General features: G+C 40.1%; 1 protein-coding gene and 1 long non-coding RNA gene across 2 annotated transcripts in view; one reads left to right on the top strand and one right to left on the bottom strand.

Moving 5' to 3' along the window:
* The window catches only part of notch3 (notch receptor 3), a 77850-nt gene that overhangs the window by 30567 nt on the left and 23058 nt on the right, over positions 1-24225 (top strand). Inside the window, exons 5-17 of the mRNA XM_057816968.1 lie at positions 801-923; positions 2484-2717; positions 2890-3045; positions 4007-4192; positions 8577-8690; positions 12946-13059; positions 16390-16623; positions 16717-16827; positions 20248-20440; positions 22580-22725; positions 22806-23039; positions 23115-23267; positions 23345-23573. Of these exons, the coding sequence (XP_057672951.1) occupies positions 801-923; positions 2484-2717; positions 2890-3045; positions 4007-4192; positions 8577-8690; positions 12946-13059; positions 16390-16623; positions 16717-16827; positions 20248-20440; positions 22580-22725; positions 22806-23039; positions 23115-23267; positions 23345-23573 (2227 nt within the window). The remainder of the gene's footprint in view (positions 1-800; positions 924-2483; positions 2718-2889; positions 3046-4006; positions 4193-8576; positions 8691-12945; positions 13060-16389; positions 16624-16716; positions 16828-20247; positions 20441-22579; positions 22726-22805; positions 23040-23114; positions 23268-23344; positions 23574-24225) is intronic.
* Positions 18373-19544, bottom strand: LOC130904299 (uncharacterized). The gene is made up of 3 exons (XR_009060833.1): positions 19442-19544; positions 19271-19370; positions 18373-19197 (listed from the first exon to the last, which is right to left on the bottom strand). It is a non-coding gene; the product is annotated as an uncharacterized LOC130904299 (long non-coding RNA).

Below are 24225 nucleotides of genomic sequence, written 5' to 3'. Positions count from 1 at the left end.
ATGAAATAAGATACTGTGAGGCACAATAAGGTACTGTTTAAAACAAAAAACGACTGGTGACAAAATGGCGGATAAGACTACGGCTTTGTAAAGTCCAAATCTCATAAGTCGTTGTTTTATATTTGCATTTTATTTTAAGTATTGATATTGAGTTGAAAATGTTACACTATTACTCCTCTACATTGCTTTACTACACTATCCCAAGTGTGAGTCAGGGGGTTTGTTGCTTTGCACACATGTAAACCATCACGATCACGGCGCATAGGCCCACTGTTTTCCCAAGACCAAAGATTTTTCCCAGGGCAGATGACGCAGTTTCGAGCGCCGCTTCTGGGATTTACTCCTACATCGCAGGTCAGCTTCCCGCCTGCTATTTTTAGCCCCCGATGAGAATCGGGGTGGCGGCGGTAGTGAGAAGTTAGAGGCCGCCCGCCCGCACTCCACTATGTCCATAACAGAAGGAACTTACTTTATGGAGCCTCTGGCTTGCCACTGGGGAGCCGACAGGAAATGTCTCTTGCCAGAAAGGAAGTCATTGAAACCGAGAGATTATAAAACAAGCAAACACTGCAGGGAGTGCAAGCCTCCGAGGCGGCCATCGTGGCTTTTGCCGGCATCGTGTGGGAACCATCACGAGTGCATGTAAACAGTCGGACACCCTCTCGACCTTTTTACTGCCTCGTGCCGCCCGTAGTGTGGGAAACGTGGCTCGAGGTTGAGTTAAATTGATTACGTTGCTGAACGAGCGGGGGGGTGACTTAATGTGTTTGTTTGTCATAACCTTTTCTCTCTATTCGCAGGCTTTGAGGGCCACAACTGTGAGAATAATGTGGATGACTGCCCGGGCCACAAGTGTTTGAATGGAGGGATATGTGTAGATGGCGTCAACACATACAATTGCCAGTGCCCACCTGAATGGACAGGTAAGTTACCTGACATTTAATTCATTAGTAGATTTTGACGTCCAATGTAAAATACTGGCAGTGAGTGCTCATATTTCAGTGCCAGTGACGGCAATGTATGCCCAATCATTTTTTTACTGTAAGGACTTTTTCCAGTTAAAATGGATTTGATGTCTACTGCCGCCAATGGCAGCCAATGAGTTAGGTTTATTAATAACACTAGTGGAGCACTCTGAGAGAGCAGACTATAGCCTTAGCAGCCAAATTCAATGCGTCCCCTTATTGCTGACCTCTTTGACCTTTGTCTCTATCTTCTCCTCATACCACCTACCCTGCAAATTTGAGTTAAATAGACTAATCTGCTTACTAAATTATGGCAAAAATCAATTTCTGACCTCTGTAACCTTTGACCTTAGTACTCCAAAATCAAATTCCCTCTTCTGTTTCATATTACAAACTAGAAATGTCCCAATCTGATCACGTGATCAGAAATCAAACCGATCGCTCCATTTTTCAGAGGATCGGAATAGGTGGAACAGGATTGGGTTGTTAATTTTAAAAATATATTTATGTTTCTCTTTTTCATGCGCGTACAGCCCCTCTCTCTCCCTCCTGCTGCTTTTCTTGGTCAGCAGTGCACTGGAGTTTGCTTGTTAAAGTTAACGATGAGTGACAGGGGTGCTGCTTTGATCTTGCCAGAGAAGCTTGGTAGCGCTACATTCGAAGCCGCAGATCTGTCAATCATCATTTAGCTTGTAAAACACTAACAGGAGTGTGCTGCGGCAATTCATTGTGCAAGTGACGAGAGGCTGTTCTCAGCAGTGTGAGTGGATTTGAGTGGACTCACTCAATGAAGCATATAAGAAAGACAAGCATTTTTCTACATTATTCTTGTGTTAAAATAATTCGGTGGGACAGTAACATGCTTAAAACTTTTTGGAACAACAAATGTTTTTCGGTATCGGATCGGGACTCGGTATCGGCTGATTCTTGAAATCAGGTAACTCGGACTTGGGTGCAAAAATATGCGAACGGGACATCCCTTTACAAACATGTTCTGAAAGTTTGATAGTAATCCCTGTGATCATTCTTGAGCATCCTGAACACAAACGTACGGACAAATAGATATATGGAAGCGAATACCATATTTTTCGCACTATAAGGCGGACCTAAAAGCCTTAAATTTTCTCAAAACCCGACAGTGCCTTATATATGAATCAATATTGAGTTGCAAGGGGTCTCACAGCAACTTGGAGCGCAGCTCTATCTAACGTAACCCCAGCCTCTACTGTAGTGTCAATTCTATGCACTTTATAATGCTGTGCGCTTTATAGTGCGGAAAATACAGCACTTGCCCCGGTAGGTTTCACGCAATTAAAGTCCAGTGTTATTACAGTACAAAGTTTGTCTGTTTATTGAGTTTCATTGTTATAAGTGGTAATATGCCACAAGTCACAGTGTGGTAAACGTAAAAACAGTTCATTTTTTTTCAGAGCAACTCTTTGTTTGTCAATTACCGGCTAATTAAAGAATGTGATGCGTAATGTGAGCTAATTAAATGCCAATGCTTCACCACGCCAGGCCAGTACTGCGCCGAGGACGTCAACGAGTGTCTAATGCAGCCAAACGCTTGCCACAACGGAGGAACGTGCTTCAACACCATCGGAGGTCACACGTGTGTCTGCGTCAACGGCTGGATGGGCGACGACTGCAGCGAGAACATCGACGACTGCGCCATAGCCGTTTGCTTCAACGGAGCCACGTGTCACGACAAAGTCGCCTCCTTCTTCTGCGAGTGCCCGGTCGGAAAGACGGGTGAGCGAATGTATCATAGATAGTGTTGAAGCAAGTGTGGGACAACTCGATAGTTGAGAATCTAAATATCACTAAACAATAGTTCTATATAATCCAATTCCAACGACTAACACAAAAAGTGGCCACATAATGTTAATACATCAATATTGTTTGATCTTTACGTCTCCTTTAGGTTTGCTGTGCCACCTGGAGGACGCATGTGTGAGCAACCCCTGCAACGAGGGTGCCGTGTGCGACACGAATCCTCTCAACGGGCGTGCAATTTGCACCTGCCCTGCTGGCTTTGTGGGAGGAGCTTGTAACCAGGACATGGACGAATGCAGCATTGGTATTTCTGCTTTTTGTTATAAATGGACAGTAGTATTTTCCATCAAGTCAGTCAATAATTGCCCCTCTAAGTATCATTTTAACTCACTACCTGCCATTCAGTGCTGCAACAATTAATCGATTAACTCGAGTAATTCGTATAGAAAAAAGTTTAGAATTAAATTTTGCTGCTTTGAGTATTCATTTAATTAAAGTGGCTTTGTAATTCTTTGTTATGAAAGTGTTGGCATTTATTTTATTTATTTTGGGTGGATTCACTGCCCTCTAGTGGCGACAGTGAATATGACATAACTCATTTCACATGGCTGAATCCAGCTGCTCCCTGTTAAAACCTACATAAGCTTTTTGAAGTTTTGAAGTTTTTTGTTTGAGCTAATGTTTTTTAATGCATTCGTAATTTAGTTTATGTTAATTATATTTAGCTGTTTTTAGTGGGAATATGTGTTTGAACCATTTTTATAAAAAGCATTGTAAAAAAAAAAAAAAAAAGTTAGCATTTTATAGCATTTAAGCTAGCAGACTTTTGCCATGTAAGTTAGCCAATTGTTCTTTTGTTTTAGTTAGATCGTCATTCATTTATTTTTTTATACCGTTTTTGGCTCAGCTCAAGTATTTTAATTTGTTAGGTTCCTTATCCGATTACTCGATTATTCGAACTAACTACTGTAGTTCATCGTTGCTGCCATTGATGGCGTTAGACATCCAATCCATTCTGAGTGGGAGAGACGAATGAATTAATGTTCATTTGGCCCCTCCCTGTCAGAATGGATTTGACATCTACTACCGATAAACTAATTTAAATTCACAGCAAAAGGATGAAAAGATCCACCTAATTGGATGTCTAGTATTGTGAATGACACTGAGAGAGTTAAGGATTGAGTTAAGAATTGAGTTAAATGGAAATTGTTCCAGTTTACTTGAAAATAAGCCATTTTTAAATGTTAAATACGGATCTCTCACAGGCGCAAACCCATGTGAGCACTTTGGGAAGTGCCTCAACACCGAGGGCTCGTTCCAATGTCAATGCGGCCGCGGATACGCCGGGCCACGTTGTGAGATCGACATCAACGAATGCCTATCCATGCCCTGTCAGAACGACGCCACTTGCCTTGACCGCATCGGAGAGTTTACCTGCATCTGTATGCCAGGTATGACGATGGATTATCTCCTAAAGAGCGTTCAACACCTTTTTTGCTAAAATCAAAGTCAGTAATTAAAAATCTGAGAATATTTACCGTTTTACCCCCTTTGATAACAAACTAAATACAATAAACAATCATTTTAAAAAATGAAGAGAATATTTACTAGGGATGTAAACGATTCGATCACATGATCGGAAATCAAGCCAGATTATGTCATTTTTAGAGGAGTTGGATAAAAATAAAATAGGGCTTTAGATGTAGTCAACAAAGCTAGCTGTGATTGATAGTTAACGTTAAGATAGCACCATGCGAGCATGATAATGTCTGAAGTATGGAAATATTTTACATTTGGACGTACTTTTTTTTTCTTAATAAATTGCGGAAATATTGGCTCGGTCCGAGATTTTGGCACATCCTCAAAATCATGTGACGTTGCAAACGCCAATGCAAAAACATGATCGGGACAACCCTTTTTTTTTTTCTTTATTTTTCTGAGTTACAGTTTTTGTTTTTTTTTTTTTTTTTTTTTTTTTTTAATGAAAAATGATTATTTTCTCTTTTTTTTTCTTTCTTCAAAATGTAATATAGTAAATAAAATGTATTATAACATATAACAAATATAGCAAGACTGAATAAATTAAAATGAAAAATAAATAAATAGGAAAAATAAGGCATAATTATACACATATGAATAAAATACTTTACTCTTTTTATGGTTAAAAAATAAAAATAAAAAAACTCAAACTTAATTAAGAGAAAGGCAAATATTTATTCCTCAACATATTATGGAAGGAAAAAAACTATAAAAGTAAATTAAAAGAAAAGTTTGTATTAAGAGGCTGAAAAACAGTTTATTGACGATCAAACCTCTATTACGAAGGTCTCTACATACAGAATTTTCAGGTAAAAATATTGCCTCTTGTTACAAAAGAAATTTCAGAATACGAAATTCAAAAATAAAATATGGCTGCTACTTGCAACTGTTTACTGAACTTACTGAACTGCCATTGGCTATTGCCTAGCATTCCTGGCATCCAATTGGCTAAGAGGGACTTCTACTGTATGTGTGTATCCCAGCGTCCTCTTCATTCCCCTCTCGTGTTCCGACAGCTTTACATGAGTATTAATTTTTATTCTTTACCGTATTCTTTGTGCAATAATCTAATTGTAACATGTATTTGTTACATGTTTTGATGTACTTTTATGCATAATAAAAGATTACCATTTATGTCTGAATTTTAGTGGGGTTGGAATTTGGAACGGATTAGGGTCTCTACTTACAGAATTTTCAGGTTACAAAAACTGCTTCCAGAACAGATTAATGTTATGAGTAGAGGTAACACTGTAGATGAAAATTCACTGGCTAATCGTTAAGTGAATTAATTCACTAGTTTACCTGTCACTGACAGCACAAAATGTTCAATCCATTTTGAATCCGATTGAAAATGGATTGGAAATCTTGCACTGTCACTAAAACAAGATCACTCAGTGCCAAGCAGTCCAGTTCAAATGGAATTGATGTCTTTCTTATTAATGACAATGAATGAGTTAATATACAGTGGTATGACAAAGTATCTGAACCTTTTGGATTTTCTCACATTTCTGCATAAAATCACCATAAAATGTGACCGTATCTTTGTCAAAGTCACACAGATGAAAAACAATGTCTGCTTTAACTAAAACCACTCAAACATTTATATTTTATAGTTTTCATATTTTTCATGAGGATATCATTCAAACAATGGCAGAAGGGGGAAAAATAAGTAAATGAACTATCACATTTATTATTTTTTGGCCCCACCTTTGGCAGCAATAACTTCAACCAGACGCTTCCTGTAGCTGTAGATCAGTCTGGCACATCGATCAGGACTAACCTTGGCCCATTCTTCTCTACAAAACTGCTGCAGTTCCGTCAGATTCCTGGGACGTCTGGCATGAATCACTGTCTTTGTTTCATGCCACAGCATCTCAATGGGGTTCAAGTCCGGACTTTGACTTGGCCACTCCAGAAAGTGTATTTTGTTCTTCTTAAACCATTCTGATGTTGATTTACTTCTGTGTTTTGGATCATTATATTGTTGCAGCATCCATCCTCTTTTTAGCTTCAACTGTCTGATAGACGGCCTCAGGTTTTCCTGCAAAGCATCCCGATAAACTTTTGAATTTATTCTTCCATTAATGATTGCAAGTTGTCCAGGCCCTGAGGCAGCTAAACAGCCCTAAATCATGATGCTCCTTCCACCATGCTTCATGGTGGGGATGAGGTGTAATGTTCATGAGCTGTTCCATTTTTCCTCCACACATGATGTTGTGTGTTACTCCCAAACAATTCAGCTTTGGTTTCATCAGTTATTTCCATAGTTTTACAAATAGTTGGTGTGTGCAGAGATCTTGGACTGTGCCAGTGATTTCTGTAACTCTTTAGCAGACACTCTAGGGTTCTTTTTTACCTCTCTGAGTATTCTGTGCTGAACTCATGGCGTCATCTTTGGTGGACGGCCACTCCTTGAGAGGGAAGCAACGTATTCAAACTCTCTCCATTTGTAGATAACTGCTCTGACTGTCGATTGATGAACATCCAAACTTTTAGAGTTGGTTTAGTATCCTTTACCAGCTTTATACAAACCAACAATCCTTGATCGCAGGTCTTCAGACAGCTCTTTTGACCGAGCCATGATACACATCAGACAATGCTTTCCATCAAGAAAATTCTTACTAGGTGTGTGTTTTGTAGTGGGCAGGTCAGCTTAAAACCACTCATTTGTTATTGGGCACACACCTGACTTTAATTGTTTGGTAAGAAATGGTTTCGATTTCTCGTTTAGTCTCCTTAGGGAGAGGGTTAGATTTAGATTAGATAGGTTAGATATAGATTTAGAGGTTAAGTTCTGTCATTGTTTGCATACCATCCTCATTAAAATATGAAAACCTATAAATGTTTGGGTGGTTTTAGTTAAAGCAAACACTGTTTTTTCATCGGTGTGATTTTGACGAAGATCAGATCACATTTGATGGTGATTTTATGCAGAAATGTAAGAAATTCCAAATGGCTCAGGTACTTTTTTATACCACTGTGGATTACAGAGGTTCATCTATACATTTTTTGATAGCGGTGTGCCTTAGATTTTTTTTGAAGTGTGCCTTGTCCCAGGGAAAAAAAGGTTGAAAAACACTGTAATAGTGCACCCTTACTTTGGGAGGGCGATGGGGCACTTGCCTGACTGTACAGCCAGACAGGAGAGGGTATTTGCATGGAGAAAGTGATGGTTTGGGTGACAAAACCAGAGTGAAACTCTCACACACAGTCCTACATGCATCCCGGGGTTTTGGGAACTATACAAATTAGAGCTGGGAGTAGGCTCTATAGGCCTGGATGTGAGAGAGGGCGAGCAGTTAGGGGGAGCGCTGTGCTGTGAATAGTAATGAGTTGTAGAGTGGTGGGAATGGAGCGGAACAATAGGGCCCCTCTGTGCTCCACTTTGCACCCTCATACACACAGAGAGGGAAAGGAGGCCTTTTCCCAGAGACTCCCTCCTCTATCCCCCTCCAGGTTTTTTTTTTTTTTGCTTTCCAGCAACAGGCCCCAGGGTTCCCGCGGCTCCCTGAAAAGTCTTAAAAGGCATCGAATTCATTATTTTAACTCATAATCTGCCAATGACGGCGATAGAATTCCAATTCAATTTAAAAAGTGTTATTATTAAACTGCATTTTACTTATTATCTTCGCGTTGTTGTTATATCCATTTATTTCCATTGAAAATGAGGAAGGAAAAACAGTAAACGATTTCTGGACTATGGATATTTTACATTTAATTTTGGCGAAAGACAGTAAGTTTAAGCACATCATCTACTTACATTTACATTTACCGTATCTTCCCCACTATAAAGCCTTCAATTTTCTCAAAAACCCACTTATCGGCCTATAATCTAATACACCTTATATATGGACCTCTAATTGTTAATCATGGCATGACATTCCCTTTAGCGAAGCTCCATCTAGTGGCTACATAACAACTACTACTACTACTAACTAATGCGCCTCATAATGCAGTGCGCCGTTTATATGAAAATAGTTTAAAAATAGGCCATTCATTGAAGGTGTGCCTTATACTCCGATGCGCCTTATAGTGCGGAAAATACGGCACACACAAAATGATGCAGTGGGCTGGATTTGGCCCAGGGGCCGCCAGTTTGATACCGCTGCCTTAGTAAGTTTGCTAACAGTGAATGTATGATGTGCATCGAAAGAACGGGACACTGATGAAGCTCCGCGGAAAGTTAGCAGTTCAGGTCAGCGGTTCCTGTGGTTCATTCTGTTCCCATAGTGTTGAATACATGCACACACACAGTAATGGACATTATTTGAACATGTGCAAACTCTTGTCTCCTAGGCTACATGGGCACTTATTGCGAAACGGACATAGATGACTGTGAAAGCAACCCGTGCGTAAACGATGGAATCTGTCGGGACATGGTCAACGGTTTTACGTGCACCTGTCAACCTGGTAAGATCCTCTGTCAATCATTTCAACTGTGTGTAATTAAAAAAAAAAACTACATTTGAATTATTTCAGTGCCATTGACGATGACGGACAGTAGTAGACGTCCAATCCATTTGAAGTTCACTTCAAATTGTCGTCAGTGGCAGTCAATGAGTTCATTTAGGTTCAAATACACATCATTTCTTGTTGATTTTGGGGCTTTTTTAGGCTACATCTGTGTATTTTGGGTTATTTCTAGGTTACTTTCTGCGTACTTTTATCACTTTCCGTCAATTTTTTTTTTTGGCTCTCAGGGTCATACCTGTTGATTTATGGTCATTTCTGGGTTAGGGTCCCTTCCTGTTGATTTTGGGGCATTTCCTTGAGAAATCAACTGGTCATGGCCCCGAATAAAACTTAAAAGTTATTTTTATCGATGAAGAAGTCTGCCTGTGTAAAGACTTGAAGATGATGGATAGATAATAGAAATCCAATCTCGTGCTGTCCAATCATTCCTCTGCTGTGAATTGAAATGAGTCATTGCTGCGTCCACACATAATTCTCATTTCTGACGTGAAACATGTCGTCTATCGTTGTCAATGACAAGCAATGAGTTTATTACATTCCTGCCCGCAGTTAAACAGAAAGCGTGCATGTAAGACCAACAAGTGGCTGAAGGCTTAAAGTGGAAAAAAAACGTCTGTGTTTGGGAAAGGCATTCTCCTGGCTTGGCTTTACTTGAGGATGAAAGGCCAAAATGCATAGAAAGATATTTTATAAAACTTATAAATTATCTTCATTTGTGCACACGTAACTTGAATGTCACCACAGTCCAAGACAGGCCAACCTGCTGTTTTGGGAACCTTCACTTATTAAAAAAAGGCCTCTTGCCTAGACAAAGACACTTTTGTGACCCCCAGACTCCTCCCCTTTGGAATTTAGAAGGGACAGCAGTCTCCCTGAACCTGCCCCTGCTTGTTGTTGGTGGTGGCGAAGGGGGGGAACAGCAGTCCTGCTAATGAGATTCTTTTCCAGGTCCGCAATTTACATCTGGGACAGACGTCTCCCCCCTCGGCCTCCCCATTTCGCCATTGAGCCAGTGGAGCTGATGTAGGAAGGTGGGGAGGGTGTAGTGGGGTCACCCAAAAGAGAAAACAATCCCACTGTCTCCTCTACCAACACCCCCATCAGCACCAACACAGTGCCCATCCTCACATTGTTAATCAACAGCATGCTTCCAATGCAGCAATTCACTCCCAATCTGGGCACTTTGCCCAGCGATTTCAAGGCTGCACAGTTTCTCAAGCCTTCAAAGCAGCACAGTCTTATTAATATACCGTATTTTTCGGACTAGAAAACATATATAAATCGTATTTTGGCGGGGATTTTATTTGATCAGATTGCACAAACAAACATTGTTGTAGGTTTGTCAAAAAGTATCCAAAAGTATTGAATCACCGATACCGAAATGTTATTGTATCTTGGTCTGATACTTAATAGCAGAAGTATCGATACTCAGTTATATATTTGTTTTCGCACTAGTACAGGTAGGTCACCAGAAATTTGTTGTCATGAGGTAAATTTGATTTTGATCTACTCTTGATATTCATGGAGGATATTGCTGCATTTACCTTGTTAACTCACTGGCTGCCATTGATGGCGCTAGACGTCCAATCCAAGTGGACTTCAAATGGACTGGGCGTATATCAGTGATGAACTCATGTAAAGAGTTTTAATTTAGTTTTAAAGGGCCACATGATTAGACGTCTATCATCGTCTATAGCACTGAAAGGGTTAAAAAAAAAATTGTCTTTTTTTGGGGGGCAAGAAATTGTACCTCGGTTAATGCCCATAGTTAGCTGGGATAGGCTCCAGCACCCCCACGACCCTTGTGAGGATGACCAGCAGCAGGGGCAATGAATGAATGAATGAACAATTTTCATGTTTAATAAAGATAAATACAATAACAGTAAATATTACATTTCAGTAACAGATTTGTTTTAAAATTTATATTTTATTTTAATCGATTAATTTAGTTTCACGGGCCACATCCAATGATGCGGCAACAGTGTTGTTTTCGTCAACAATCACAAAAACGAAAATATTTCGTTGACGAATATTTTTTTTCGTGACAATGACGTGACGACGGCGAGCTAAAAACATGGTTTCGGAGACTAGAACATAACGAGACTAAAGCCTGAGTTATGCTACTGTGTTGCATCGATAGCGTAGAGCAGATGTACACCCTATGGTGTGAATAAGCATTCGATAGTTCTGCAGCAAGGATTTGCGTTTCTTTGTAATTCACTGCCAAGCCACTAGAGGGGTGTGGCATTGTGTTTGTACAGTTTTGGGGGACTCTTGTCGACTTCCTCTAGTTTTCTTCCAGTTACGCAACAGTGGCAACGGAGTTTGAAAGCCTGAATGTGGATCTTCAGCTCATCAACATTGAACAAAAAATGTTGATTATACAAATGTTGACGCGCAGGCGACAGAAAAGACGCACAGAGACTGGCAGTCACATTACGACTTCTAGCTTCGGGGGGTGGAAGCCAGCAAGCTGGGTTGTCCAGCGTTTTGTCCGATTTCTTTGCCGTATCATACAACCAGCCAGTGCGAAGCCATAGCAGATTTCTGGTGGCTATGGAACTTCCCAAACTGCGTTGGAAGCCTTGACGGTAAACACGTTATCATGAAAGCACCGAGGCACTCTCTATCAGTGATGATGTATCAAGTGTGTGAACTATTGTTGAAAATTAAACATCAAAACAACTGTTTTGACACCAAACCTGTACTATATTCTTCATATACTTGAAGTGTAAAATGTAAATAAGTCACAGACTCACAGCAAGCATATGTACACATTAAATGATAAAGTGCACCAACCAAAAATACGACATAAAGTGATAAAAAGCTGGCAGTTTTTGCCGACTGTGTCACCGCTTCATGTGGCTCTTTGCTTCCGAACACACAAATGTTTGTCTCGGAGGTTTTTCCATATTTTTTTTATGGAATCGCTGACCTCCAGCCCCGTATTTTTAGAAATCTCGTTCCACGAATTGCTTGCCATTTGCCAAATGGTATTTGGCAATCTTTATGTCGTACTTCCGGACCTCTTCGATGATACTGTCATTGGCTTGGTCCATTTTTGCATGTAGCACAACAATGTTTGAAAATGGTGGTGATTTTGCGCTGAACGGAAACAACAGTCTGAGCGGACCAATCACAGTCCATTTACGTCAAGTCACCACGTGTTGACGTGACGCCCAGTCAGGATTCTGATGAGGTGTAGGTCAGGCTACAGCGGAGGGTCATGAATCGGGTCGGCCTTGGCGGCGTAGGTCTGTCGCAGGAGCATAACTGGGCCTTAATGCCAGTTTTCGTCTGACGAGATGACTACGACACGAAAATGCAAAATCGTTTGTGTCATATGTTAACAATGCATGACATTTTCAAATTGTACGTGGAGTACGTCAGCTTGCATTGTTTCAGTGTTTGGGTCGTATCACTCATGTGAGATATGCTTTGCCTCTCTGCTTTTCCAGTTTTGTGGAATATGTGTTTGAACGATTTGTAAAGAGCTTTGTAAAAAGTTATCAGTTTTTAGCATTGAAGCTACCGGATTATTGCTGTACAAGTTAGCCAATTGTTCACCTGTACTTAGATCCTCAATTACTTTTTTTTTTTTAATACTGTTTGAGGCCAAGATCAGGTATTTAAATTTAGTTTTAGATCCATTTATTGCTCTTGCGAAATGAAAGTGCACTTCTGCATAGTTTAAACAAAGACTCAGGGATTTCATTTTGTATTTGTATTAATTGCTCTTTTGAAAGTGCAATCATAGAAAGCCAAAATAAATGTTATTGCGGGCTTAAACACCTCATAATCCAATTACTCGATTATTTGAACTAACTAATCGATACATTAATAGTTTATGTAAATGATTGATAGCTGAAGTCCTTCATCAGAGTTTCAGATCATTAACTCTTTGGCCAATTTTTTTACTTCTATTGGCATTAATGCTTTAAAATTTAAGGCATACTCTGTGAATATGATACATATTCACGGGTAAACAGTTGGTTGATGCACTATGCATTAGCATCTTTCCATGACCTTGAAAGACCATCAAGGTCATGGGATTTCCATCAGTGTCCAGATGACGCATCCTTAACCAGTCTGAGCCAGACGTCGCTGACCACAGCAAAGACCTTTGCTCTCGGCCACTAAGAAGTGACAAAACTGCCCTTTGACCCGTCACCTCTCTGTTTGACTGTCCCAGGCTTCACCGGCACCATGTGTCAGATCGACATCGACGAGTGCGCCAGCACGCCCTGCCAGAACGGCGCCAAGTGCTACGACCGACCCAACGGCTTCGAGTGCCGTTGCGCCGAAGGTAAGTTTGCCTTTAACCCGTAGAGTTAACCACTTGTTGTGGGTTTGTTTTACAGAAGGGTTTCATCTATTTCTTTCAAACTTGAGGTCGCTAACCTCCCCCTCCCGAACCGAGCCCCCCCCATAGATCACAGGGTCACTGAGAATCAGTAGTTACCAAGAAAAGAACCTTGGTCGTCACCCAGACATCTGTTCATTTGTTCATCTGCGCCACCCCCACTCCACCGTATGGCGTTCAAGTACTTCATTCCATCACATATGCGCAGTTTTATCTTGACAAAAAAAATGCGTCGGCGTGACAGGAAAGTGTTGGGATCTACGGCAGCATTTGTTAATGCTAAACGTTTATTTGGTCCTTTGCCTATAGACTGGACTGCTTCATTGTTTCAAATGCCAGCTGCTTGGTATTCCCTGTATTTGTACCCCCATAACTCCCTTCCCCCGCATGGAGAAGTGGCTCCGTTTGACATGCTGCGGCCCGCCATTGTTTCCTCCGCCGCTGAGAACAAAAGCGGGCCCGGGGGGCCTTGGTTAGGACTTTTCTTTGCTGCTTTGCCCAACTCAGCAGTGCACCGTAAACATAGCAAACAAACCCATCACTTGTCTGACCTGTTGACAACTTGTTGGTATGGAAACCAGGGAGATCGGTACTCTTAGTCTCAAAAATACGTTTTTTTAGAAGGCAAACATTGGTGAAAGGAAGAATAATTTTTCTATTGATCAGAGAACATGGACATTCATTAGGAATCTTGATAACATGCTGGCAGATTTAGTAAGTCGCATATGATGGGAAAACTCGTTAACTACGATCCAAAGTGCCAGAGTGAGTTTGGAGTGAGTTTGTTGGTTTTTTATTTCTATTTTAATGCCACAAACGATAATAGACGTCCAAATATGAGGCTCTTTTCATCGCTGTGCTGTGAATATCAGTGAGTTTGTCATTTGTTGACATTAATCCATTTAAAATGGGATGTGGCAGCGTATAAACATTTGTTGGACATCTACTCATGATAAACTCATTTAAAGCATTTCAATTTAGTTTTTAAGAGCCACATGATTGGTTGACTATAATCGTCAATGGCATTGAAAGAGTTCATAAATCCGTCAATGACAGCCAACAGTTAATGAATCGGTGGATGAGACTCTTTGGTTTGTTGTGATGTTGTTCTTCATACCGATATCCCCGATCCAAATTGGGCCGATTCCCGTCATTTTCAGAAGATGAAAAAGATTGGGTGGGTTTTATTTATTGATTTTATTTTCTATTTTTGTTTTTATGGGCTACAAAGCAACAAAATAATCCAGAGGGATAATGATATTCTCAAAAGAAACAAACTTATGTTTTGCAAGCTGTCGCCTGAAGCTAACAGTTATACAAGCATGATAATGTCTGAAGTATAAAAATATTGTACACATTTGGATCGTTTTTTTTATCCTAGTAAATTGTCAAGGTACCAGATTGATACTTGGTATTGGCAGATCCTCAAAATCAGGTCACCTGAGTTCAACCAATTACAGTGGTACCTCTACATATGAATTTAATCCGTTCCAGGACCTTGTTTGTAAATCGAAATGGTCGTACGTCGAGAGGGATTTTCCCATAACAATACATTATAATTCCATTAATTTGTTCCACAGCCCGAAAACATACATTAAATCCTTAATAAATACTGCTGGTGCTATTGCAAATACCGTATTTTTCGGACTGTAAGTCGCAGTTTTTTTCATAGTTTGGCTAGGGGTGCGACTTATGTGTGAAATTATTAAAACATTATTATATCGATAGCAGGTTCTTTATGCTATAGTTATCGGAATAAATCTTAATAGCTATGTTACGTTAACATACCGGCCACTTTCGCATTTCGTTGTTCATGCATCATGTAACATTGTCATACTGTACACTTATTCAGCATGTTGTTCTTTATTGTATTTTTATTTTAAATTGCCTTTCAAGATGACATATATGTTCCATGTGTTGGATTTTATCAAGTAAATTTCCCCCAAAAATTTATATGAAAATGTATATACGATTTATACGAAATTTAAAGACTTATACTCCGGTGCGACTTATATGTTTTTTGTCCTCTTCGTTGGCCATTTTATGGCTGGTGCGACTTAAATCCGAAAAATACGGCAGCAATTACACAGAGGAAAACAAATAAATTATGAATAAAAATTGGTAAAATAATATAGTAATAGTAATAATACCTGTAAAAAAAATGTAACAAATCGGGTTCTAATGTGGCAGATGTGTTTTGCGTGGTGTACCTGAATGCACCACGTGGCTGACTTGACAGAGTGAGAGAGGACTTTTTACTTTCACTTTTCATGTTCAGCTGCGACAGACAGTAGGCATGTTGTTTTGCACAACTTCTGAAATTAATTAGTAAAAACCTGACGAAGCTGACGATTTCTTTGGCGATGTTAAAATCATAATAATTGTCACCTTAACTTATAAAGACTGGCGAACGGGGGTCAGAGGACCGTCGAGATCGTAGACATTCTACGGTCGTATTGTCAAGCCATGGACGCGCACACCACGCTCATATTTTTCTATCATTTCTATCTTCATTTCAATGGTAAGTCGCACCTTTTTCCTTTTTTCACCACCTACACTAACATTCTTGGAACCCATGAAGATTGCTCTCAAAAGAAAATCCACCATGCGTCCATCTTGCGTGAAAACAAAGAAACTGCGGCGCTGTCATATATCGTCGTATTTGGAGCATGTCATCGGATTTGGAAAGAAATCAGTCAAATTTTACGTCGAATGTCGAAAAGATTGCGTGTCAAAGCGATCATATGTCGAGGTACCGCTGTATGTTATTAAACCTGCCGTGGCATTTAAACTGTTAACTATGGCCACAATTTGGCAGCAATCACAAGCAAATTCAAATCAATTTGATTTATACAGCCCTTTACAAAAACCTGAAAGGTCTTCAAAGTGCTTAAACAACGAAAAATATAGTTCATGATAAATAAAAGGCAGGAAAGTATCATACAATAAAATTGAGAAAAAAACCAAAACGGATTTTTAAAAATTATACGGTAAATAGCATAAATTAAATTCCAATCCTCTAAAAATGGCCTGATCGGCCCGATTTCCGATCACATGGTCGGACCGGGAAATCCTAGTTATTATTATTTAAAGAAAGATATGCTACCTTTCATGTTTACATTGTCGTAACACACAATATCGGTCGGCTTTGAAAGATTAGTCAAAATGGTCGAAAACAGCTTGCACCCTGCGGTCATCTTTTCGGACAATCAAACGATCGGCACTGAACAGGTTAATCACAAGCACGCCACTAATCAGTTATCCTCTTGTTAGGTTACGAGGGCACGCTCTGCGAAAGCAACATCAACAACTGCCAGCCAGACCCGTGCCACCATGGCACTTGCATAGACGGCATCGCTAGCTACACATGTGAATGTGACGCCGGCTACACGGGCTACCGATGCGAGAACCAGCTCAACGAGTGCCACAGTAACCCTTGCCAGAACGGAGGCAAATGTGTGGACCTGGTCAACAAATACATCTGCCAGTGCCAGCATGGAACATCAGGTACGATATTTACAGCTAAAGCTAAAGGTCATTGTGGGAGTTCCCTTAAAATTGCCAGGGAGAGAAGCATTTCAAACGTTGTCATCGCAACAGGCACCAACTGTGAGATCAATTTTGACGATTGTGCCAGCAACCCGTGCGACTACGGCGTCTGCAAAGATGGCATCAACCGGTACGACTGCGTTTGCAAGCCTGGCTTCACTGGTAATCATTTTGACTTCAGTTTTCAATGCAATTTTTTTAATCACAGTATATTGGGGGTATTTAATACAGATAGTTCTATCCATTTTTCTGAATGGCCGTCAACATTATCTGACTCATTTTCACATATTGGACTATTTTGGCAGCAGTGCAGTAAAGCAATTGTCACTTTATTGGCCTTATTGTTATTCTCCTGAGTCTGCAGTTGTCTAAAACATGGCATAACATTAGTATCAAAATGTATCATTGACACCCCTAGACATCCAATCCATTTGAGGTGGCAGGGCTGGCACTCAGCCAGTTCAAATGGATTGCACGTAGTGATAAAATTTTAATTTAGTTTTTAAGAGCCACATGATTAGATGTCAGTCATTGACAATGGCACTGAAAAGTTAATATAAAATTTAGGGCTGTCAAAATTATCGCGTTAACGGGCGGTTATTAATTTTTTTAATTAATCACGTTAAAATATTTGACGCAATTAACGCACATGCCCCGCTCAAACAGATTAAAATGACAGCAGTGTAATGTCCGCTTGTTACTTGCTTTTTGGTGTTTGGCGCCCTCTGCTGGCGCTTGGGTCCAAATGATTTTATGGGGTTCAGCACAATGAGTGAGCATGGTGTAATTGTTGACATCAACAATAGCGAGCTACTAGTTTATTTTTTGATTGAAAATTTTACAAATTTTAATAAAACGAAAACATTAAGAGAGGTTTTAATATAACATTTCTATACCTTGTACTAACATTTATCTTTTAAGAACTACTAGTCTTTCTATCCATGGATTGCTTTAAGAGAATGTTAATAATATTAATGCCTTCTTGTTGATTTATTGTCTTAATAAACAAATACAGTACTTATGTACTATATGTTGAATGTATATATCCGTCTTGTGTCTTATCTTTCCATTCCAACAATAATTTACAGAAAAATATGGCATGTTTTATAGATGGTTTGAATTGCGATTAATTAAGATTAATTAATTTTTAAGCTGTAATTAACTCGATTAAAAATGTTAAGCGTTTGACAGCCCTTAATACAATTACAATTTTTTTATTTATGCGGTATCGAAAACGGTATATTTTGTGGAGTATCGATATCGAGTTGAAATTTTACTATCGTGACCCCACCCAGATAGCAAACTATAACTGGAGCGGACATGGGCCAGATGTGCTGCAAATTTCGGCACTACTTCGTAAAACGGCTCTGCCCCAGTGTCTTTCTGAACAATGACCCAAACTCAGTAAGGAGTCACTTACTGGATTAGCAACAGGTTTTGGGCCAGAACTGGTCCAAAGTAACAGACACAACATTAATGTATGGCCCGGATATGGCGCACATGTTACCCAGTCTGTGCCAGATTTGTATCAAAACCGTTTTCAGGATTAAATTTGGAGTCCATTTTGTTCAATATATCATACTGTAATGTGTTTATATTGCAAATTGAATTTGTGTATTAAAAGCAATAATGACAACACTTTTTCATGCCATTTATTCATGCTAACATATTGATGCAAAGTACAACATAACATTTTTTTTTCACAAAATATTTTCATTGGAACAAGCAACTCAACATTAAAGATGAACCATTTTTAGACTGTAAACAACATAATGTATTTGTTAAGGTGCTGGGGTAACAGGGGACCTAATTCATTGACAATAGCCACGTTTACATGCTGACTTTTATTCATACCGATTCAAATCATTCCGAATGGAAATTTCACATCAGCTGTTTACATGTCACTTCATCTATTCCGATCCCGCGTTTACATGTGACTGCCTTTATTCCGAAAGGACGTTTGACAACTGCCGTCTGACATGCGCAGATTAATCAAAACAAAGCGTCACGTTGCAAAACATGGAGATCGATCGTCAGATCAGCTGCTGTTTTAACTTTTCGAGTGGAAACAAAACTTCAGAATGATACGCCGTTCATTTAAAAAGTTGTGTGGGTGCGCTGTGCGTGTGCTTGGAAGCCATGTTGCAAGTGAAGTTACTTACGTCACCGAGTGACGTCACCACGTCAGTAGGGAGCATGCGCAGAAAGAACGCAACCAGACACCATTCCGCTTCCCTGTTTATATGATATAATTTTACTTCTAATCGGTTTGGGAAAAGGAATATTCCACCCCTGTGAATCGGAATGAAATTCCATTCGGTTTGGGCCTGTTCATTCTGAATGAGGTGTTTATATGGAACACATTTATTCGGTTTGAACAAATATTGCGATTGTAATTGGAATATTTGGCTCCATGTAAACGTGGCAAATGACAGGGAGTGTAAGATAGTGTCCAAAGAATCCGGTAGGCAGTTTGGTGACAGAACAGGTGAACGGGCAGGCAGTCGTTTTGCCAGACGAGCAGTACATGATCTAGGGGGGAAAAACACAAAAATGAGCTCAGTATCAGGTTTACAAGATTCTTTGTTAGCTGAAAGTCACATACCTGTAGGTGAGTTGTTGATCTAGCGATGATCTGAGGCCAAGGACCTGTTCAAGTAAGCTGCTGACGATGATCACGAGCACCTGGTCCCAGGCTCACCCATCTGTGCAATCAAGGCGACAGTTAAGTCAAAACTGTCATAGTGCTGATCCGGGCCGCATCTGGCGCACTGACGTTAAGCGGGAGTTTGAGCACGTCCGGTGTGTACTGTCCGCCCCAGAACAGTGCGTAACCTATCATTTGGACTGTCATAGTGCTGATCCGGGCCACATCTGGCGCCAACATTGCTATATGGATCTGGCGAGCTGAGGCCGGATCCGGCACGCTATTGAGGCAGTATGACATAATTGTTAAAAACATAACTTTGAAATCATTTTTACATTGCACAAAAACATATACAGTATATACTGTACACTTTAAGTTGAAATAAATATTTTAAAAAAGGGTAAAAAAAAAAAAAAAAAAAAAAAACCAAGATTACGGAAAAAATACCTAAGACTAGATTTGTATTAAGTACCTCAAAATCATGTAAGAAGCATCAATGCAACACTTTATTTTTTTTTTACCAATGTTATTTACTTTTAGCATTTTCTTAACAATAGATGTCCGATCCATTTTTGACTGGGAGTCTGGCGGCGAAATGGATTGATGGAACAATGTAAGCTAATGTTTGAAAAAAAAGGTTACTTATTTAGACATAATATGCATTTTTTGGGCCAATGGCATTGAAGCAGTTGTTGATAAAATTATAAATGGGCGTATCCGAAGATTGAAAAAATGTGGAAAAGTGTCACACATTTAAAAATAAATATAAATTTCAAAATACGCATAAACAACTAAGATATCAATCACACTCAGTACATTTAACTGTTGCGTACGTCCTTCTGTTTGTCCCCTCAGTGGAAAAAAATTGCGCATCCCTGATATCCACGCTTTACATTTCATTTGCGCAGCATTCTTGACACTCGCTATCTTGTCAGGTCCCAAGTGTAACGTGGAGATAGACGAGTGTGCTTCGAGCCCCTGTCGAAACGGAGGCACGTGCGTGGATGAGGAGAACGGCTTCCACTGCCAGTGCCCTGAAGGATTCAAGCCCCCGTACTGTTACTCGCAGGTGGACGAGTGCGGCAGCAGCCCCTGTGTCCACGGCGCGTGCAGGGATGACATCAACGGGTATGCACTTTTACGTTCATGTTTATTTAGATTTACGGTATTCATATTTTTGGTATATATATTTATATGGGCCAAGTCGTAGTTGGGGTTTCCTTTGGAGGGCCATTATGTCAGCCGAACCCCCTGAAAGTATTTAACTCATTAGCTCACTCATTAGCTGCCAATCCATTTAATCGATGACTATGAAAATTAATTGAAGAAATAATATTCTATCTCGATTTATTCATGGATTCATGTTTTCTTTTTTAATTCATTTTTTATCTTTGGTATTTAATTAAAAAATATTCCTTTTTTTTTTATTTATACTGTATATATACAGTATGTTCTTTGTAAAGAAAAGAAAAAAAAATATTTTCGTTTTCTGGAGTCACAGAGATTTCTTTGAGGACTGAAATGTTATATACATTTTTATTTTTGCGAGAAACATGAAGTGGATGCTAAAGATGTGCCGATTACCGGTTTCAAGGTATACTGTGGTATGAAAACGTCAAGGTATAAAAACTGCAAAGTTTTTCCATCAAACCGTCCCTACGGTATTAGCTTTTTTTTATGTCCTGAAAATGCATGAAGAAATCCCTCACTTGCAGCAGCAAGGCTCAATTCTCCCCCACTGGTTGTTGCTCAGTGTCAATGAGTCTGGTGTGCTACACGATGGCTTGAGGAGTTGAAACTCCTGGTTTTTCCCCCATCAAAGAAAACGAAATTGCTGGGAATACTTAGGCTACAAAAAAGTTACAGACGGCTGCGAGTAAGAGTGGGAGGGCCAACCGACTAGCAAAACATGTTTGTGGAGGCAATACCTCCAATATGATTTCACATTTATACAAAATTAAAGGTTAGTAAACACTGTCACGCACGTTTCCCACCAGCCACAAGCGGCAACTCCAGCGTGATAAGGTGTCTAGCGGTGGTGAAACGTGGTGTTTTTTTTCTCACTGGCAACTGTCTGTCTTGAGAAAAAGAGTGTGTGAATAATGTAAATATGATACGAGTCATACACACGTGCTTTTAATGGAAAATGGTAATTATGTTGAGCTGTAGCTATGGGTTTAGGCTCACTTAAAGGACTGCCTTTATTTTAATTTTATTGAGAATATTTTTTTTTTTTTTTTAAATTTAACTTATTTATACTTATGTTCCAAATTGGTCATATGTTTTGAAAAATTAAAATCCTGTTCAATGGACTTAAGTTTTGTTTGTTTTTTTTTCAACCAAGGTATCTCAAAGCAAGACATTTTAGAGTAGGAGTGGGAACCTCTTGGTACATCACGATACGATACAATTTGCGATACAAAGCTCACGATAACGATGATCTGACGATATAGCGATACAACGATTTTCGATAGGTTGGTCGGGAAATCATTCTAGGATATTCTTCAAAAACTATTAAACAAAAAAACAAGCTTCTGCTGTGAATTGGAATGAGTTTATCACTAGTAGACGTCCAATCCGTTTGAACGTCTATGGCTGTCAGTGGCAGCCAATGCCTGGCAATGAGTAATTTTAGGCCATTTAAGGTCATTTACCTATTGAATTTCAGTTACTTCCTGTTGATTTTGGGGTATTTTAAGGGTCACTTGCTGTTTATTTTGCATTACAGAACAGGAAGTGACCTGGGAATTACCCAAATAAATGGGCAGTGACTCAAACTCAACAGGATATGACCTGTAAATGTCCTAAAATGAAAAGCAAGTGACCTGTAAATGCCCTGAAAATCAGACCGAATGACTCTGAATGCTCTGGTTTGTAATGAACAAACGTTCCCAGTCTAAATGGATTGGGCGTCGAGCACCGTCAATGGCAGCTTTTTTTTTTTTTTAATTGACACCTTTGTAAAACGATATCTCGATTCTTGACAGGAGCATATCGATAACTTTTTGGGATACAAAGTATCACGATATATCACCATTTCAATATTTTGTCACACCCCTATTTTAGAGTTGTAATTGCAATACCGTGAAACCGTGGTATTTTGGCTTAAGGTTATCATACCATCAAAATCTCATATCGGCACATGCCTAGTTGACGCACATAATTGGTTTTTGCACACCAAATGATGTGACGGCCAGATCTGGCCCCCGTGCCACCAGTATGACACCTATTTTCCACCAAAAACTTAATATGTTTGTCCCTCCAAAGTTACCGCTGTGACTGTGAGCCCGGCTGGGTTGGGAAGAATTGCGACCTGGACCGGAACGACTGTTTGCCAAGCCCCTGCCAGAACGCGGGCACCTGCATCGACCAGCTCAACGGCTTCACCTGCAAGTGTCGCCAGGGCTTTAAAGGTAAGCCACACTGGAACCAAAGTAGCACATAAGCTATAACATGAGTTTCATTTACAATGGGTCAACCATTCCTCGGGTAGGCAACCTGTGCCAGGTGAACATCAACGAGTGCGCGTCCAGTCCCTGTCTGAACAAGGGCACATGTGTAGATGGCGTGGCTAGCTTCACCTGTCTGTGCGAGCTGCCCTACAGCGGTCCCACGTGCGCTGAAGTGCTCACTCCGTGTTCACCGAACCCCTGCGCTAATAAGGCCGTCTGCAACCACACCCCAGACTACCTGGGCTACCAGTGCAACTGCCAGCCCGGTTGGCAAGGTGGGTCTTGCGTGACCGAAAGCCTTCAAATCCGTAAAACATGAGCTTGACGTTTCTCTTTTTCGCCGTCCGCAGGGCAACTGTGTAACAGAGATGTGAATGAATGCCTCTCCAATCCCTGCAAGAACCGCGGCACCTGCTCCAACACGCTCGGGTCTTTTGTGTGCTCCTGCAGGCCCGGCTTCACCGGGCCCACTTGTGACACGGACATCAACGACTGCTCGCCCAGTAGGTTTCCCGCAAAAATGTGAACATACCTGTTGTCCATCAAAAATCCCTCATTTTTTGTTCCTTTACTGACATAGATCCATGTCTAAGCGGAGGCTCGTGTGCAGACAGCGTCAATTCCTTCCACTGCAGCTGCCTGCCGGGTTTCACCGGGCCTCGCTGTGCTTTGGAGATCAACGAATGTCAGAGTTTGCCCTGCAAAAACGGTGGCACGTGCACAGACTACGTCAACTCCTACACATGCACCTGCAGGCCCGGCTTCACCGGCATCCACTGCGAGATCAACATACCGGATTGCACGGAAAGGTGTGTAAATTGTAAAATCTAAAGCTTTAATTCTGGAGATTAAAGTTTCAAAGTCTTCACCTTGATACCACTATACAAGACCATTTACAGAGAAATTTAATTTCAAAAGAATATTGAAAAGTTTATTCGTTTACATAATAAATACGCTTATCCATATTCATTTTACTTAATTGAATTATTTATTTATTTAGTAAATAATTAAACTCTTCCATGATATTGTATATTTTTGGAAAGAGTATTAGGCATGGGACTTTATTAAAATTAATCGACCGTATTTTTCCTCATTATAAGGCGCATCGGAGTATAAGGCGCACCATAGACTTCATTATGTATTGACGGGACATGGGGCACGGGGTCGATAAATAGGGGACCTGCATTGTTGGCGAGGCCGTCAAAGCTGACCGAGTGGAATCATAGACATAAAGCTTTTTTCATTGAAAATTCTTGTGAATAAATGCTTAAATTCCTGTATTCTTTATAGATATGGACGTAAAAGGTCTCGATTCTTGGTTAAAAGCAAAAAAAAAAAAAACGAGCAGTTAGCATTTATTTTACGTAAATATGTGGAAGTACGATGCCTGTCTGTCAGTCAATTGCCACGTTTACATGGAGCCAAATATTCCAATTACAATCGGAATATTTGTTCAAACCG

Source organism: Corythoichthys intestinalis, chromosome 16, assembly GCF_030265065.1.
Source record: "Corythoichthys intestinalis isolate RoL2023-P3 chromosome 16, ASM3026506v1, whole genome shotgun sequence".
NCBI classification, from domain to species: Eukaryota; Metazoa; Chordata; class Actinopteri; order Syngnathiformes; family Syngnathidae; genus Corythoichthys; species Corythoichthys intestinalis.
Note: the sequence above shows the minus strand (reverse complement) of the source record. Positions and strands in the feature narration are given on the sequence as shown.